General features: G+C 34.9%; 2 protein-coding genes across 2 annotated transcripts in view; both read right to left on the reverse strand.

Annotated features, from left to right (window-relative positions):
* Positions 1 to 386: 386 nt before the first annotated feature.
* LOC108685128 (RNA-binding protein 40) lies at positions 387 to 2,447 on the reverse strand. The gene is made up of 5 exons (XM_018189784.1): positions 2,347 to 2,447; positions 1,742 to 2,221; positions 1,557 to 1,659; positions 751 to 1,366; positions 387 to 670 (listed from the first exon to the last, which is right to left on the reverse strand). Exons 1-5 carry the CDS (start codon positions 2,353 to 2,355, stop codon positions 511 to 513), a joined length of 1,368 nt encoding a protein of 455 aa, XP_018045273.1. The 5' UTR covers positions 2,356 to 2,447; the 3' UTR covers positions 387 to 510.
* A 4,683-nt stretch (positions 2,448 to 7,130) lies between these two features.
* LOC108685090 (flocculation protein FLO11-like) overlaps positions 7,131 to 17,957 on the reverse strand; it is a 23,223-nt gene continuing 12,396 nt past the window's right edge. Inside the window, exons 2-6 of the mRNA XM_018189729.1 lie at positions 10,862 to 12,496; positions 10,525 to 10,609; positions 9,755 to 9,822; positions 7,496 to 9,681; positions 7,131 to 7,418 (exon numbers count right to left, since the gene is read on the reverse strand). Coding sequence (XP_018045218.1) covers positions 7,131 to 7,418; positions 7,496 to 9,681; positions 9,755 to 9,822; positions 10,525 to 10,609; positions 10,862 to 12,496 — 4,262 coding nt within the window. The remainder of the gene's footprint in view (positions 7,419 to 7,495; positions 9,682 to 9,754; positions 9,823 to 10,524; positions 10,610 to 10,861; positions 12,497 to 17,957) is intronic.

Here is a 17,957-nt window from a genome sequence, read left to right on the forward strand (position 1 = left end):
ATAAACACAGTTTTTGTCCATTTTTGCAAATGTTTTAAAGCAATCTCATCATTTTGTTTTATTCAAATTGTCTGTATTTATAAATGGCATGTAATAAAAATTAACATATCATTTCTCGCTTCTGATGTCACGATTCAATGTGGCTGTGGTGACTACTTAAAAGCTTTAAACAAATATTAATCGACATTCTGGTTCAATTATATTTTCGTCCCGTTCCTCTAACATTTATTAGCTTAGATAAATTGCAATGGAGACTTTTAAAGAATCGCAAGATTTGTTATTCTTTAAATATAAGTCGTTACCAAAGTTTACATTTTAAATGATGTTGGATGCTTACTCAAATGAAACAAATTAGGTATTGTTAATTGTTGAATAAAACGTAGAACTACTTTAAGTCTGATGCAAGGGCATTTGTAATGTTTATTACAATTTGTTTTCTAAGCAAAATCTTTAAATTAACATTTTAATTACGATATGAAATAAGTTAAGATTAGATTAAAGAAGTATATATTAACTTTTACTAGTTTTGGCAAATTGCACAACCATAGGTTTATCTTTTAATATATATCCATTCGTTTCTTCGAGAGCCATTTTTGCCTGTACAGTATTTTGTAAAGTGATAAACGCTTGTCCTTTCATTCTGCCTTCTTGCATAAGACGTACATCATATCTAGAATACAGATATCAATCAAGAAATTATAAGACAACATAAATTATAAATAGCAACAATAATACTAGCAAAATACTCACTTATTTTCGGCATCTTTTAATCCTGCAATAACATATCTTTCATAAATATAATGTAGATCCTTCATTTCGACTTGCTTTGTAAGATTTTTTATGTAGAGGCGATTGGAGGGTTTGCCCGGGTGATAATTTTTGAACACTGGAAGCAATCTCTGATCGTTAGCAGAGATCTTATTAGTCGCCAATTCCTCTGAAGTTATAAATTTATTTTTTGGCATTTCTGCATTCTCTTCACTGTTTTTTGCATCTTCAATAGTTTTATTAGCTGGGAATATTAAACCAAATCCACCATCTATGGTTACAGTACTGTCTCGATTACCATATGTTGTTTCCAATGATTTGTCGAGAGTTTTTAACTCAATCTTGAGATTTTTAGTTTCTCCGCGTTGAATAGATTCGAACATATCTTCTGGCTTGAGCACTTTTTGCGTTGATGAAGGTATCACAATATGTTTAGCAGGGTTCACAAACTTTGGAATTTTTATACGTTTTGTAGATTGTGGCCTTTTTCTTTTAACAGGGATTACTTCCAGAGGTCGAGTATTACCTTCTCCATCTGATTCTAATTCGGACTCTTCTTCCTCTGATCCCTCTTCATTCACTCGCTCAGGGAATATATCTAAACAGAAAGAATTTAATTTTTTTCTGATTATTGTTCATTATTCTGATTAAAGTCTCGTTATAAATGCTTTGTAGCATTGATTAATCAATTAGATAAGTTTTACTAATTGAGCAATCAAAAAATGCTTTCATTTAAAGCATTTGTAACATTACATTGACTGTCAATTGTAGTTTCTGTTTTTAGATACCTTTGTATTTCTCCATATTATACACTTCCCTAAGCATAGGAAATTCCATTTCCAATTCTTCAAAAGGAGGAGGTAGATTCATCTTATTCATCAAGTGTAATACCTACAAATACATGTACAGCTGCAATAATGTCAATTAAAGTTGTATAAAAATAGAATCTTGTAACAAAGACCTGACAATTTACCTGTGTATAAAAAGCTGGCTGAGTTAACAATTGTATAGCTATCCTTGCCACTGTACTTTTTGTCGGTGTCATATATTTATATCTTATATTTGGTGGAGGTGGTTGACTAAATTCATAATTCATTGTCCAATTGTTTAATTTCCGTAGGAATGCTTGAACATCAGACTTACTAACAGTTTCCATTTTCATATCACTGTTCACTGATATTTTATGTTGAATGCCTTGCTCCGAAAGTTCAGTGGGTATAGATTTCTTAGCATATTCAACCGATAGATATTGTCCTCTGACATTTAACTGATGCAGACGCAGCAATGCTTCTGCTGCAAATTGTTGGGACAGGAATTTGGCAAAAGTGATTGTGTACTTGCTGGATGGTCGTATCGTTTTGGTCTTGGTCGCACCATATCTCTGTAATAATGCATCGCGCCGGTCATCAGAAAGTTGCGGAGGCAAATGAAGGATTCTCAGAGTATCACACACCTAAAAAATTTATTCGCGATATAGAAGTAGATTTTTAGATAATAGGTTAGAAACACAATTCTACTCTATAAAATTAAAGTTTGATATTTTAATTAATTTAATAATGTCCTATAAAATATAATTACTGAAATCATTTTTTATAAAATTTTTTTGTTTCCATAAAAACAAGAGTAATCTTCATTCAAATTGTCGACACAACAATTCTTAACGAAATGTAAATAACCGTGAATCGCGCAACATTAATGCTGCTGTCACGTTCGAAACCGGCTATTTTCCTATACCACGTTCCGATTGGTTCCGACCGCAGCCATTCATAGTGACTAGTATGTATGCATTTTTCCACTAAGTCAAAAATTAAAGTTGTAAAAATAGAATCTTATAACAAAGACCTGACAATTTACTTGTGTATAAAAAGCTGGCTGAGTTAACAATTGTATAGCTATCCTTGCCACTGTACTTTTTGTCGATGTCATATATTTATATCTTATATTTGGTGAAGGTGGTTGATTAAATTCATAATTCATTGTCCAATTGTTTAATTTCCGTAGGAATGCTTGAACATCAGACTTACTAACAGTTTCCATTTTCATATCACTGTTCACTGATATTTTATATTGGATTTTATGTTGGACTTGTTCCGAAAGTTCAGTGGATATAGATTCATTTTTCAAAAATCAGGAAGTTCAGTATTGAATTGGCTAACTGCCGACGTGACAATCGAGCAAGGGATCGATTCTATATTTCCAAACAAAGTGAAAATTACAAAAGTGAGCAAATTTACTAGATGTTGACTAATGAAATTATTAGTATTCTAATAACCTCATTTCAAGATACAGAATTAATCCTCAGGTTAACTTTTTGTCCGATTTATGCCACTAATGTAGACTAATTTTAATCTCGGTTCAACTTACTCTTCGACTTTTTTTAATTCTAAAGATTAGAAAAAAACGAAGAGTAAGGCCGGAATCAGGGGGTCGATTGTGTGGATATGGTCAACATGATATTGAAACGATTTTTAATTGCCAATTTGTAAAATTCTTTCTTCTAATTGGTTCATCAAAACATTTATAACGAGACTCTGACCACAGCCTGTATCTTCAAACGAAGTGAAAAAGTGAGCAAATTCATAGTGAGAGTATTCATAATTTAATTGATCAATACCTAGTAATCTTTGTTCACTTTTGTAATTTTCACCTTCTTTCAAAATCCATAATCGATCTGACTATATACATTGACTATATACCTCTGACTATATACACAGAAGATTGAAATTGATGATTGAAATTTTTACCAATGAGAACAGAGGAATTTTAGCTTCTATTGTTTTGATTGGTTAAATTTCAATCTTTCAATCTTCAATCAGGCTAGGTTCACACCTTGACGAAAAAGCGGAAGCCAATCAGAACTCGCAGTAGTAGGCGATACATTTCGCTTGTCTGTCCTGTCCACAAGTTCTGATTGGCTTCCGCTTTTACCGCTTTCTATTTTTCCATCAAGGTATGAACCAGACTTTAATCTTCAATGTCTAATCTCATTTCTAATTTGAACCGAGATTAAAGTTAATCTACGTTGGTGGAAATGAGCATTAATACTCGTATTCAGGCTTTAAGGCTTCCTTAAATTTATTTTTAGACTCTGCGAATTATTTCATTGGCTGCTGAGCATCTAAAGATAAATTTAAAGATAAAGTATAAAGTCTGACTATGGATATGGACATATATGTATCTATTGGTTGAATACTCCTCCATTATCCTGGATCTATAATAGATTTTTAAACCTTAAGCGATAAGGAATGGACGAATCACAATCAATTAGTCTCTTCACATTCGACTTGGTCAATTTCTTAAGGTTTAAGGTTTAAAACATCTATTGTAGATCCGGACTTATCGTCGAGGCGCGCATGCCGAAGCTAAGAGAGTGCTATTGCATAATGCGCCGTAGCAGAGAAAAATGTGAGAAAGTACCTTTTTTTTTTGAATCCATGATATAGAAAGGAAAAAGAAGAAAAGAGGGCGCCAGCTTGGTCTTTTTCGTCGAAATCGCCCGTATACTACCGCCAGTATATTCATTTTCGAAATGGGTACTACATAACTGTATCCATTTTCACACTATCGGTAAAATTAGCAGAGAGTTTGTCCAAAATGTAAACAATATTTATTAACATAAAATTTTTCTTTTGATTGAATATAATTTTCAATAATTTACTTTAAAATCAATCAAATGTGATATTGCATACAAGTTACAAAAAATGCAACTTAATATTCTTATACAAATTTTACGCGACGATATTTTCGCACAAAAATAATACAGCTAGAGTCTTTGTGTAATTAATAATAATTTAATAAATTTCTCGTTTCAAACATCTTTCGTGATATTGCGTATAAAAATTAAATTTTTTACGATTATTTTACCGGGAATGATATAATACATTAGCCGATATTAGAAAGAATGTTTCTCTTTCTTATTAATCTGTGATCCATTTGATTGATATTTTACAAATATTATATATAATATATATTTTACAGATAAATTAAAACAATAAATAATATAAGAGATTTATATATACACATATTCTTTTTATCTGCCCTAAATAATTATTTCGCAATAGTGACGAACTGACATAATGTAATCACCATTTTCATTTTTACAAGTGAATTGATTGTATAGTAATAAATAATTTTGTATATTTCAGATGATATTTTTCCTCCCGGACGGGTATGATCTTGGCGAAATGGGAAGGCTCAGGTACTTTGAAGATATACTCGAAAAGAATGATTTCTCCTAAGTGTTTAAAAATATCTAATGTGTGTAACTAAATTTTTAGATACTTGAACAAAATCATACTCTATGTGTAAAAATAATTTCCCAAGAGGGAAACTATCCAGCAAATGAGAATGAATTGAAATAGATTCAGATTTTCAAAAATATTCATTCACGAATTTTAAATTAATGCTTTTCAATTGCATTTTTATTCATTTATAGAAATTGCATAGAGCATATCTCTATGCCTTTCTAAAAATATTAGCTTTTTCTGCATACAACATACAATTGTGAATATCATTTAATTCAAAATTTTGAATAGGAAATGTAGTTTTTCAACCCAATTGCATCCAATTGAATCTAATTGAATCCAATTAAATCCAAAAAAAATATTCGCTTTAAAATATGTATTCGGGTAGAAAAAAATTTCAATCCATTTTAATCCATTCTCATTTGCTGGGTAGTGTTGTGCGATAGATTTTTATTAATAATAATTAATTAACTATTATATTATATACTATATATTATTCGCGAGTGTTTTTCGCGAGTGTCCTGTGAGGAGATCTGGGTGAGACATCGATCAGGCACTGGCGAAGCAATCTTGGGATAAGTATCATTTTCTGTCTACATAAAATTGTTTTTTATCTCGATATATTATTAATGATTATTTATTACTTCTTATTCTAGCCATGATAGTTTCTATCATGGCTGGGGAAGACACATTATTAATATAGAGTAAAATTTTTTGAACTCTAATTTTTCATACTCATGTACAAAGAAAAGTGATTTTAATATTATTGAATATTTTTTTATTCTCATTGATGGTGATTGGTGAAATACATATATAAATGTATATTTAGAAGAAATGTTAAGCAAAATTTTAAACTAAAAAGTATTTTGACGTAAGAGGACGGGAAAATAAAATATCGATATTCTTATCACACACATACTATTTTTATTAATACAAATTTATAGAGATCAAATATAAACATGCAAACGTCACAGAATTGTGAACAAGTATTGATCTTAATTTATTCATATACTATAAATACTTGATAAATGCATTAGAATACTTCGTGAGAAAGCATTGACTTCTTACAAGAAATTACTTGTCAAGATATATATACAAAACGCGTGTACATTGCGCATGAATATTTCTACACAGTATATCCTAAACAACTAGCTGCCACATTTAGCAAAATTCTACATTTTTAAATGATGTGTCTTTTATGAATATTTTCTATGAGATATGAAATTCAATTAATAAATATAAAATAGCATATTGCGTTAAAATTACAATCAGAATATTGCATACAAGTCCCGCAACCATCCCCAGTATCCCCAGTATCAAATACTAGCAATTGAAAATAATATACTGAATGATAATTCTATGAAAATTGGAAATTATTTATTTTTGCAAATATATTTTCTTTTATATATATTTTATTTCATTTGATATTTAGTGATAACGAAATAATAATAATCTGAATTACATAATATGTTAACAAAAATAAATAATCCCCCAATTCTATAATGAAAATTTGTTCTTGTACTCAATTCACATATTCACATATTCATCATATTGTAAAGTTACTGACATTTGTCAATAATTATTAATAGACTCACTATCATAACTATTACTGACTAAAAATTGCGTAATGGCAGTTTGACAATAATTCATTCAAGACGACTGCCGAAGATCTATTATTAAATTTTTAATCGAGATCTTCCGTAGCCATGTTGTTAAATAATGTAAAAGTATTGTAAATTATTGGAAATTAATAATACATACATATTTTTGCACTAGCAAAAATAACTCTTTGCATTAGAAGCAAAAAGTTTAATTAGAATATTATTTTAGGAATGTTTTATAACTTATAAAAAGATAAACAAACACATCATACACACATTGTATTAATCATTCATTTAAGTATGCAATTACTCTAGCATATTTATTTTTAATAATCCATTATTAATTTGCTAATATTATAATTTTGCTAATTTTTCCTGTATATTCAATTACTCCAAATTTTCATCAAGAATGATAATTAATTTAAAAAAATATATATGTTTTCTGTAGATATTATTATGACAAATTTGCAACTCGTATTTACTAAAAGTGTAGAATATAGGAAATATCATTAAGTAATCAAGAGAACTTTCTGGCGGAAAGATTAAAAGCTTCGATCGGTATTTGCCATCGATCATTCCAGTCAATTTTGTCTCTGTACGACAAATGCGAACACATTGGGAGACGTGTCACACGTTCGCATCTTCTGGAGACCGACCAATAAACAAAGTTTTCGGGACATTTATAGAGGTATCCCTGTAAACTGTTTCGGACATCGCGTTTACACTTGTAAAAAGTATTGCTGCAACCTTGTTGATAAGGAAAATGTCCTTCTTGCGGACAAAGTTGATTTGACGATACTTTTACCTAAAATTGAAAAAAACATTTTGCAATGAATATTTTTGTTATAAGTCTGTATTTAGTTGCTTATTGAAAATACTTACAGGTGATAAAGCATGATCTTCTAATCTTCTATAAAATCTGGCGCTTGTCTTGGTTCCCATGCATGGCTGACTGCTTTCACTTTCGGGTACACATTGAATCTTTTTCTCATCAAAAATGGTATTTTCGGGACAACTCAATACGAGAATCTTTATTTCCATGTTGTCTTCGGAAGAACATTGATAGAATAGATTACAATGTTTCGGATGCCTTCGGAAGCCAGTGGGACAAACTAGAATTATTTGATCGTCAGTTAAATTGCCTACAGAACAAGGTGCTCCTTGTTCTGCTGTTGTCGATTCTGATGATTCAGTCGTTGTTTGTTCTTGAGATTCTGTCGTGGATTGTTCCTGTAATTCGGTCGTTGATTGTTCTTGAGTTTCTGTAGTAGATGGTTCTTTTGACTCTGTTGTTGATTGTTCCTGCGATTCTTCGGTTGTCGATTGTTCTTGGGATTCCGTAGACTGTTCTTGAGACTCGGTCGTAGACGTTCCGGATTCTGTGGAAGCAGCAGCTTCAGTTGTTGTAGCCTTGCTACTTTGTTCAGAAGTGTTAGAATCGATAGGGGTTTCTGTAGTGGCAATAGTGGATTCAGTCGTAGACTCTATCATACTTTCGCTACTCTCCGGTATATTTGATGTCATTGATTCTGTAGAAGTAGGAGCGCTTTCTTCTGAAGTAGACATACTAAGCTCAGTCGTTGTAGTTGTACTTTCTTCTGTTTGCTGAGTTACGCTCTGTGCAGCTACAGTAGTAGTTCCCTCTGATGTCGATTGTTCAGGTGTTCCGGATTGAGTTGTCGATTCTACATTGCTTGAAGTATTTCCAGTCGTACAATCTTTTGCAGGATAAACAGATTTAGGATAATTACATACATTGATGCTAGAATCAAAAATAGTGCCTAGTGGGCAGTTAAAATGATATACATTGAAACCATTACTATTATTGACGCAGCGATAGAATTCATTGCACTTAGTTGGATGCGGATAAAATCCTTCGTTATTGCATACTATTGCGTCGCTCGGCTTTTGTATCGCACAATCTGGTGCATGTGACTCTGATGTAGATGAAGATGATCCTTCATTTGATTCAGAAGTAGTTTCAGATGAGGATTCGGATGAACTTTCTGTACTAGAACCAGGCATTTGAATCTCTTCTGGTTTTTCTGAAGCGGAATTTTCACTACTAACGGTTGTGATAGTACTTGTTGTCGATGATGATTCTGTTTTGTCTGATGTTTCATTTGGAGTACTGGCAGTTGTAGTGCTATCGGTAGAAATTGGAATTGGAGATGTAGTCGTAATTGTTTGATTAGAAACAGTTGTGGAACTACTCATGGCAGGGAGTTCAGATGGAGGAGTACTGGAATCAAGGCCTTGATCGATTTCATTGCTACCTGATGAACATGAAGCTACTTTAGCAATATAATTACACGTTTGTATTAATTGATCCCATGCTGTGCCAGGACTGCACTTAAATTCGTATTTTTGATATCCGGATTGGTCTTGAACGCAACGATAGAATTTTTCGCACTTATCAGGATCCGGAAAGAAACCTTCTTTAGTGCATTTGTATTTTTCATTCTGAGATGAAGATGCAGCTGACGAAGCGGAACTTGGCAAAGTAGTTGTACTAATATCAGGTGGCAAATATGAAATAGATTCGGGTGTAGATTCAGATATTTCGCTGGTAGTCGAGGGTGGCAAATAAGATACAGATGTAGTCGTTTGTGATGCAGGAGGAACATAAGAAACAGATTCGGTAACTTTTGTCGACGAGTATGTACTACTAGGTGGTAAATAAGAAGTTGACGTCGTCTGAGATGGTGCAATGGGATTATCGGTAGTGCTATCAGGTTGAGCCGAAGATTGTATCTCTGGTTTTGAAGAGGTCGGTAAGAAAGTTGAGCTTTCAGAAGATTGCGATGGTAATTTGCTTGTATCTGATCCAATTGTACTATTTATTTCATTTAGCGATGTGTCAGGTTTATCTGTAATTGCACCATTTGCCTGATTGCAATGCGGTACAGCATAAGCATAATTGCAACTCTGAATGGACGAATCCCAAACAGTTTCAGCACCACATTGAAAGTCGTATTTTATAAAAGAGGACATGCCGTTATCGACACATCGATAAAACTTGTGACAATCTTGTGGATCAGAGAAAAAGCCTTCTACTGTACAAATACCTAAAATAAGATTTTGTTTATACTAATAGTGAAACTATAGTATACACATATATAATATTTTAGATTATCATACCTGTTGATGGTTGATTAACAGATGAATTCGGTGAATCTGAATTTTCAGGAGATCCAGGAATGTTTGGACTGCTCGAAGAACCCGGTGTCTCTGGGTGTCCCGGAGAGCCTGGACTACCCGACGAACCTGGAATGCCTGGAGAACCCGGTGTCCCCGGATATCCCGGAGAGCCTGGAGAACCCGGTGTTCCTGGGTATCCCGAAGAGCCTGGAGAACCCGGTGTTCCCGGATATCCCGGAGAGCCTGGAGAACCCGGTGTTCCTGGGTGTCCCGAAGAGCCTGGACTACCCGGCGAACCTGGAGTGCCTGAAGAACCTGGTGTCCCCGGATATCCCGGAGAGCCTGAAGAACCCGGTGTTCCTGGGTATCCCGGAGAGCCTGGAGAACCCGGTGTTCCTGGGTGTCCCGGAGAGCCTGGACTACCCGGCGAACCTGGAGTGCCTGGAGAACTCGGTGTCCCCGGATATCCCGGAGAGCCTGGAGAATCCGGTGTTTCTGGGTGTCCCGGAGAGCCTGGACTACCCGGCGAACCTGGAGTGCCTGGAGAACCCGGTGTTCCCGGATATCCCGGAGAACCTGGAGAACCCGGTGTTTCTGGGTGTCCCGGAGAGCCTGGACTACCCGGCGAACCTGGAGTGCCTGGAGAACCCGGTGCCCCCGGATATCCCGGAGAGCCTGGAGAACCTGGTGTCCCCGGATATCCCGGAGAGCCTGGACTACCTGGCGAACCTGGAGTGCCTGGAGAACCCGGTGTCCCTGGATATCCTGGCGAGCCTGGAGAACCCGGTGTCCCCGGGTATCCCGGAGAGCCTGGACTACCCGGAGAACCTGGAGTTCCTGGAGAACCCGGTGTTCCTGGGTGTCCCGGAGAGCCTGGACTACCCGGCGAACCTGGAGTGCCTGGAGAACTCGGTGTCCCCGGATATCCCGGAGAGCCTGGAGAATCCGGTGTTTCTGGGTGTCCCGGAGAGCCTGGACTACCCGGCGAACCTGGAGTGCCTGGAGAACCCGGTGTTCCCGGATATCCCGGAGAACCTGGAGAACCCGGTGTTTCTGGGTGTCCCGGAGAGCCTGGACTACCCGGCGAACCTGGAGTGCCTGGAGAACCCGGTGCCCCCGGATATCCCGGAGAGCCTGGAGAACCTGGTGTCCCCGGATATCCCGGAGAGCCTGGACTACCTGGCGAACCTGGAGTGCCTGGAGAACCCGGTGTCCCTGGATATCCTGGCGAACTTGGAGAACCCGGTGTCCCCGGGTATCCCGGAGAGCCTGGACTACCCGGAGAACCTGGAGTTCCTGGAGAACCCGGTGTTCCTGGGTATCCCGGAGAGGCTGGACTACCCGGCGAACCTGGAGTGCCTGGAGAACCCGGTGTTCCTGGGTATCCCGGAAAACCTGGACTACCCGGAGAACCCGGAGTGCCTGGAGAACCTGGTGATGTTCCCGGATATCCTGGAAAGCCTGGAGAACCCGGTGATCCTGGGTATCCCGGAGAGCCTGAAGAACCCGATGTCCCCGGATATCCCGGAGAACCTGGACTATCCGGAGAACCCGGAGTACCTGGAGAACCCGGTGATGTTCCCGGATATCCCGGAGAGCCTGGTCTATCCGGCGAACCTGAAATGCCTGGAGAACCCGGTGTCCCCGGATATCCCGGAGAGCCTGAAGAACCCGATGTTCCTGGGTATCCTGGAGTGCCTGGACTACCCGGAGAGCCTGGAGAACCTGGTGTCCCCGGATATCCCGGAGAGCCTGGAGAATCCGGTGTTCCTGGATATCCCGGAGAGCCTGGACTACCCGGTGAACCTGAAGAGCCTGGAGAACCTGGTGTCCCCGGATATCCCGGCGAGCCTGGAGAACCTGGTGTCCCTGGGTATCCCGGAGAGCCTGGGCTACCCGGTGATCCTGGTTGACCATTTGGATCTCCAGGTTGTCCTGGTTGACCATTTGGATCTCCAGGTTGTCCTGGTTGGCCATTTGGATCTCCAGGTTGTCCTGGTTGACTATTTGGATCTCCAGGTTGTCCTGGACCAGTATCACCATTCCATTGTCCATTATTATTCCCACTTTCCAAGTTTTGCCTACAGTCTTTCCTTGTAACAGCCCAAGCGTGATTACATGCTTGAATTTCTGGATCCCAAACAGTTTCCTCGCCACACTTAAACTCATATTTTGTAAACCTTCCATAACCTTCATTTACGCATCTGTAGAATTTTTTGCAATTACAAGTATCGGCTAAAAATCCTTCTTGTGTACATTTTTGATATTCATTTTGACAATTAATAACGTTATTCTCCGGTTCGTCTGTAGGTGGTCGATTTGTTAGTGATGGTAGTATTGTTGTTTCCGGTTTTTTTATTGTTGTCGCAACTTCAGTTGTGATTGTAGATGGTTTAGTTATTGGGGACTGTATCATAGTTGATTGTGACCACATAGTTGTTCGTATTGTTGTTGCCCATGTAGGAGGAGGATCTTGTACATTTGAATCGAGTTCATTCTCGGAGTTGCCACATTCAGGTCGACCACTATCTTCTGGATGCGTACAAATATCTCCCTTATCCTTCGAGAACACTGTGCCTACTCCGCATTCAAATTTGAAGGTCGTCAGCGGACTGCCGTTGCCCCAATCTACACATCTATAGTAAACTCTGCAGTCATGCGGATCGGGATGATAACCTTCTTCTATACATTTAAAAGGAGCATTGCTTTGTCGATATTGATCTTGATTATACTCGTAATAATCTGCAATTCAATAACATTAATAAACACTCAAATTTAAGTTGGCCTTAATTGACTAAATATTATCATATAATTTTTACATATTACAAATTATCTTTTATTTACAATTTATCTTTTATTAATTTTTTAAAAATAAATTAAGATGAAAATAAAGAAAGATTAAGCACATTTAATACTTAAATAATATTTTGTGAATTTCTATACATATTCAGTTCTATAATTTTTTGCAATAAATTATTTATAGCTTTTTAAGATACTTATTAGCATCAGTATCATTAAAGTCAATTTAATTTATGATATTACTATCTCAGTTTCAGTTTAACATGTATTCGAAATCGAAATTATTTCGGCGCCCGTTCAGTTATAGAACTATGTATATAAATCCACATTGAAATATTATTTAATATTTATTTAATATTTATTTGTATATTCACAATGCGGTCTAATATTCACAATGCGGTCTAATTTATTGAAAAAGTACATAAATAATTCTTACCAGCTTTTGTAAATTTTATTATGAGCAAAATCGTGAAAATGCTCAAAATCGGTTGAACTTTCCACATCTTTTGTGTTTATATATTCAACTTATCTATAATCAGAAACATAATAAAATTATTAATCATTATAATGCAAAAATTTTGTTAAAATAAAGAAACTGATAATATTTCTTAAAGTACAATTTCTTAAAGTACATTTTTAATGAAGAATCAAAGATAAATTTCGCAAATATTATTAAGCAAATTATCATCATAGTTTGCTTAATAAGCGAAAACTTTTTTCTATTAATTATCGACAGTTAAAGAGTTTTAATTTTTTAATTGAAAGTTTTTTCTCAACTTTATAATACTTTCATTAACTTTTCATTGTATTATAAATAAATCATGATCTGATTTTTGAAATGAGCATGTTATTTATATTAACGATGTCTATATTAACATGAAAATTTGAATGTACCATACTTATTATCCATATTTATTCATTTTATCCATTAACAGAACTGTTACATTATTTACATATATACATGCATATATATATATATATATATATATATATATATATATTACATAGATGAAATCTAAGGAACTGAATTTGGAAGAACAGTTCACAATAATTTTAATCTTGTGATCTTTTTATGTTATTTTTATTTGATTAAATAAAAACATGATGACATAATCACAATTTATTTATTAAATAAATTATATTTAGATTCAGAAGAAGTGTTAGTTTTTTTTGCCGAACAATTTATAAGTCTAACTGTGTATGTTAACTATCTTGGTTATTGACCCTGCTATTTCGAAGACTATCCACTTCTGTTTAATAATTTATTCGATAAGAGCGCAACTTAAAGCATGTTAAAGCTTCCATCAAAAAACGTCATCATATGCATCTTATCTCTTCAACTATCTGCAGCTCTATTGATGAATATATATATGCAGTTCGCTACTGTTTATCAAGATGGAAACTACGAGCAACGGTGAGAAATTAATTGTGAGATCTATCAACAGGAAATGCTAGCATAAGTCGCTATAGGCGATGATATAGAGATATAGTTTATTATTAATTCTAATTTTTTGTTAAATATTAATTACCATTAATTAACATTCAAACAAAAATAAAAAGTTTTATTACTGAAACGAGATACGCGGTAATATTCTATATAGAGGATAATTTAAACCTGTTTCAATCTCGTTTGATGATCTTTTCTTTTCGTTTAGTGAAAAGAATGTTATTACGCGATAACCACATAACATCAAATTATGTCTTCTTGCAGAAGACATAATTTTATCGTATATCCATAACTTTATCGTGTCATGTTCAGATTGTAAATTCATTGTCAATGCCAATCGTGCGTTGCAAAATTTGTTTCATACAATTTATTTCATATTTTTGCAATCTTTAGATCACATTTAACAGCGTATTTAATACATATTTAATACATATTAAATTTGATCGTGCGATTTCACGAAAAAAAAAATTTTTTTTTTAAATATAAAGATTAAATTTTCTTTAATATGGATTGCGGATATAAAATATTTAAATTTTTAAACTTTATGCGATGTACGCTACAATTGATGCAGCTGATATTTTGTTAAATTATCACATTAAATTTGTGTGAATAACCTACATTATAAAACGGTATGCTTGGAGAAATTTCCGCAGCGTTGAATGAAACATTTTATGGCGCGATTGTTGTCCGGCTCCGTTTACACCGTTGATCGTTCGCTGAATGCTAATCAAGATTATTCCACGTGGTCATTGCTTTCAATCACAGGTGTGTTTACGATTATGCGAAAGAGCATGCAATCTATTTTGCATGCTGAACATCAATGCTAGTGCAAAATAAATAATAGATCAGAAAAAACATCAATAGAACTTAACCGCGCTTAGTTTTATAGGTGTGCGCGTCTGTGTGTGTGCGTGCGCGCGCGCGCGCGTGTGTGTGTGTGTGTAGATATATATATACATATAAAACATTTGTTTGTGATATATATATCTATTAAATGCAAATTCCAAAGAAAATAAAGTTTAGTTTAATCGAAAAAAGAAATTTTTATTTGCTAGTTATAATGATTCATTTTACAGAGAAATTGTATTTTGTAATATGAGAGTAATTTGTATCCTTTGGTTATTACCAATAAGTATTTTAGTTTAATCCTGTCATTTATTGTTACAACTACAATGTGCATTTATTCCTTATTCATTTCTTTTATGGGCAATTAACGTTGCGCAAGATTCCACGTTGTCTATCGTAAAGTATTGCAGATACATATTGCAGATACATTTTGTTGCACGGCGCATCGCTGCGTGCATAAAGCATAATGAGAAGCCATTCGGCTGTTACTATCGTTTACTATCAAAGTGTAAACGGATACCCTAAGCAGCGGATATAAATGCCAGACGGTTCGAAGATGCGCGCAAGTAATGATAGGCTGTTAAGAGGGTAACATGGTTTATTTATAAACCGTTTCAAACAGGTCTACCACCTGCTGCTGCTGCTGTTGCTGCTGCTGCTGCTGCTGCTGCTGCTGCTGCTGATGTTGCTATTGCTGCTGTTGTTGCTACTTCAGGGAATTAAATCTAAACGAACTCGCAGCCTCGGACACATTTCAAGGACAACGTGTCCAGCGTATCTCCGTGGTTTGTCGTGCAATTAACCCGCCCTTCGCCGATGGATATCTCGACTGGTAAGAATCGACATCGCGGAATTAACTAGCTTCCTTTTTTCCCTCCTGTCCCCCCCTCTCTCTCTCTTTCTTTCTCTTTCATGCGGCGCAATGCCGATAGAATTTATATATCGAATCTTTCATAAGTCTCAAACATTCAAATACGTGAAACTATTTAATTATTGTTCTTGTATTACCATTCGAGAAGTAACACGTCATAGTAAAATTGCTATTTTTGATCACATAAAGTAATCTAGATGCAATTGGTCTTTCAATTTGTTTGCCTTCACTAATATCATGATTGACATTCTATATCATTATAACTCGAGTTAAATGTAAATCGAATCGTATGTATTGCGTTTCTTTTATTAGAGCATCTGAAAATGGGAAAATTGGTGATAACGCTATCCGATATCTTCACAAAGTATTAAGCGTTCATTAACGTACTGATTATTATAAATAGTATACATATTTAACTTGCATCTCTAAGGTATATCTACAGATAAAGGAAGTTCGCAATCGAAGATGCAGAAATCAAATGCTTATCGTGAGTTAAATGTTGTAATAAGTATTTGATTTTTGCATGATCTTCGATCAAGCATAAAAGGCTCTACCGCGCTTACTTAAGCATATATTTATATTACGACTCTTGGGTTTATCAGTTTAGAAAAAGAGTTTTAAATTTGAGAAATAAATAAGATTAATTAAATAGATAATAATTAGCTTATTTGTAGATGAACTGTAAAAAATCAAATCGAGACATTACGAATCTAAATGCTTCTAATAGCAAATGTTAGTGCGATAAAGAAATAGAAAACAAAAATGTATACTTTTTTTAACTATCGAAAATATTTTTATCATCTTTAGAGAAGGCCTTCAGAAAAAATTAACATAATAACGCTCAGATTATATTAATTAACTTTATAATTATTGACAGTTATTGCACACCTTCTTCTTCTTCTTTCATTCTTTAAAGATTTAACGGTAAATTGTTTATGAAAATGATGGGACAAAAAATTTACTAGTCTGGATAATCAATCATAAAGAGCCAATAATCTAATTAATAGTGGTTGAGTGTCACTCAATGTCGTTATTAATAGCCGTACCAACAAGTTTGACAAGTTTGAGATCGCCCCATTAAAGGCAATAAATTATTACTTGACTTATCATTTATCAAAAAGATTGATGATAAGATTGCAAATTGAGTGTGAGAGAGAGAAGAAGAGAGAGAGAGAGAGAGAGAGAGAGAGAGAGAAAGAGAGAGGGAGAGAGAGAGAGAGGAGCTTTTTATAGAATAATGAAGATATATAATTATGTCCTTCACAACGACACTCTTTTTGCATTATAATGTAAGAATATTCTTTCCTTTAACGTACATAGTTCATTAATTTCCATGATCCTTAAAAATTAAATACATTATTATGAATTAATTATAAATCTGATATAATTCAAAATATAATTAATTTTAGAAGTACATCTTTTTGAATCTCATATAATATGTAGATGCTTTCTCGATTTTTATCTTAAAAATCACTTTTTTCAATTCGAATAACTTCACACGTGAAACGAAGCTCGGCCTCGAATTAAAAACGATTATTGGAATTCTCGACACAGATGCTTGTTAATTGCGTGGAACATGTTTTAAGAAATAGTAATCTATAGTCAACCTTGTCGCCAAACATCACTGATAACGCCGTAATAATAGAAAATTGGTAGAAAATATAAGTGTATATTTCCCGATCCTTGAGTCTATACGTCCTTTGCGCGGACGACGTTCGATTTGATTCATCAAGCATTTTTTTATGGATAATGAAGGATAAGTGGCGTGCGATTATTATTTTTTATTCAGAACCAAACAGTTGGAGGACATACCGACAATATTATATCGAATGTTTGTAATTAAAAAATTACAAAATTACAAAATTAGCTTTACAAAATTAGCTAATTACAAAATTAGCTTTTCAAAATTGTTACTGTAATAAGTTGCATTAGCAAATTATATTATATATAAAGCTTACTTTGGGAATTTTTTGAAAGTAAATACTCAAAATTACAACTTATGTGATGTGCATTCAGACAGAAGCAAAAGCTAATCGAGACACAACCTGTTACACCGTGACGAAGGAAATAGTAATATCTCAGTCTGCGGGCGATGATGCAGTACAGTGAACCTGAGCTGTTATGATAGCATGCGTACGGCCTAAGTGCAACCTTGCCGTGGAAAGTAGCAAGGTCGTTTCTTCTCCCGCCAATTCCACTTTTGCCTTCTCTACCGATATATATATATATATATATATATA

Source organism: Atta colombica, unplaced genomic scaffold (genome assembly GCF_001594045.1).
Source record: "Atta colombica isolate Treedump-2 unplaced genomic scaffold, Acol1.0 scaffold146, whole genome shotgun sequence".
Classification (NCBI taxonomy): Eukaryota; Metazoa; Arthropoda; class Insecta; order Hymenoptera; family Formicidae; genus Atta; species Atta colombica.

Excerpts from the sequence above, each read along its gene's own strand:
- LOC108685128 (XM_018189784.1), bottom strand. Across the intron at positions 1,660-1,741 it reads AGCCAGCTTTTTATACACAG|GTATTACACTTGATGAATAA; the intron begins GTAAATTGTCAG and ends ATGTATTTGTAG. Across the intron at positions 1,367-1,556 it reads TAATATGGAGAAATACAAAG|ATATATTCCCTGAGCGAGTG; the intron begins GTATCTAAAAAC and ends CTTTCTGTTTAG.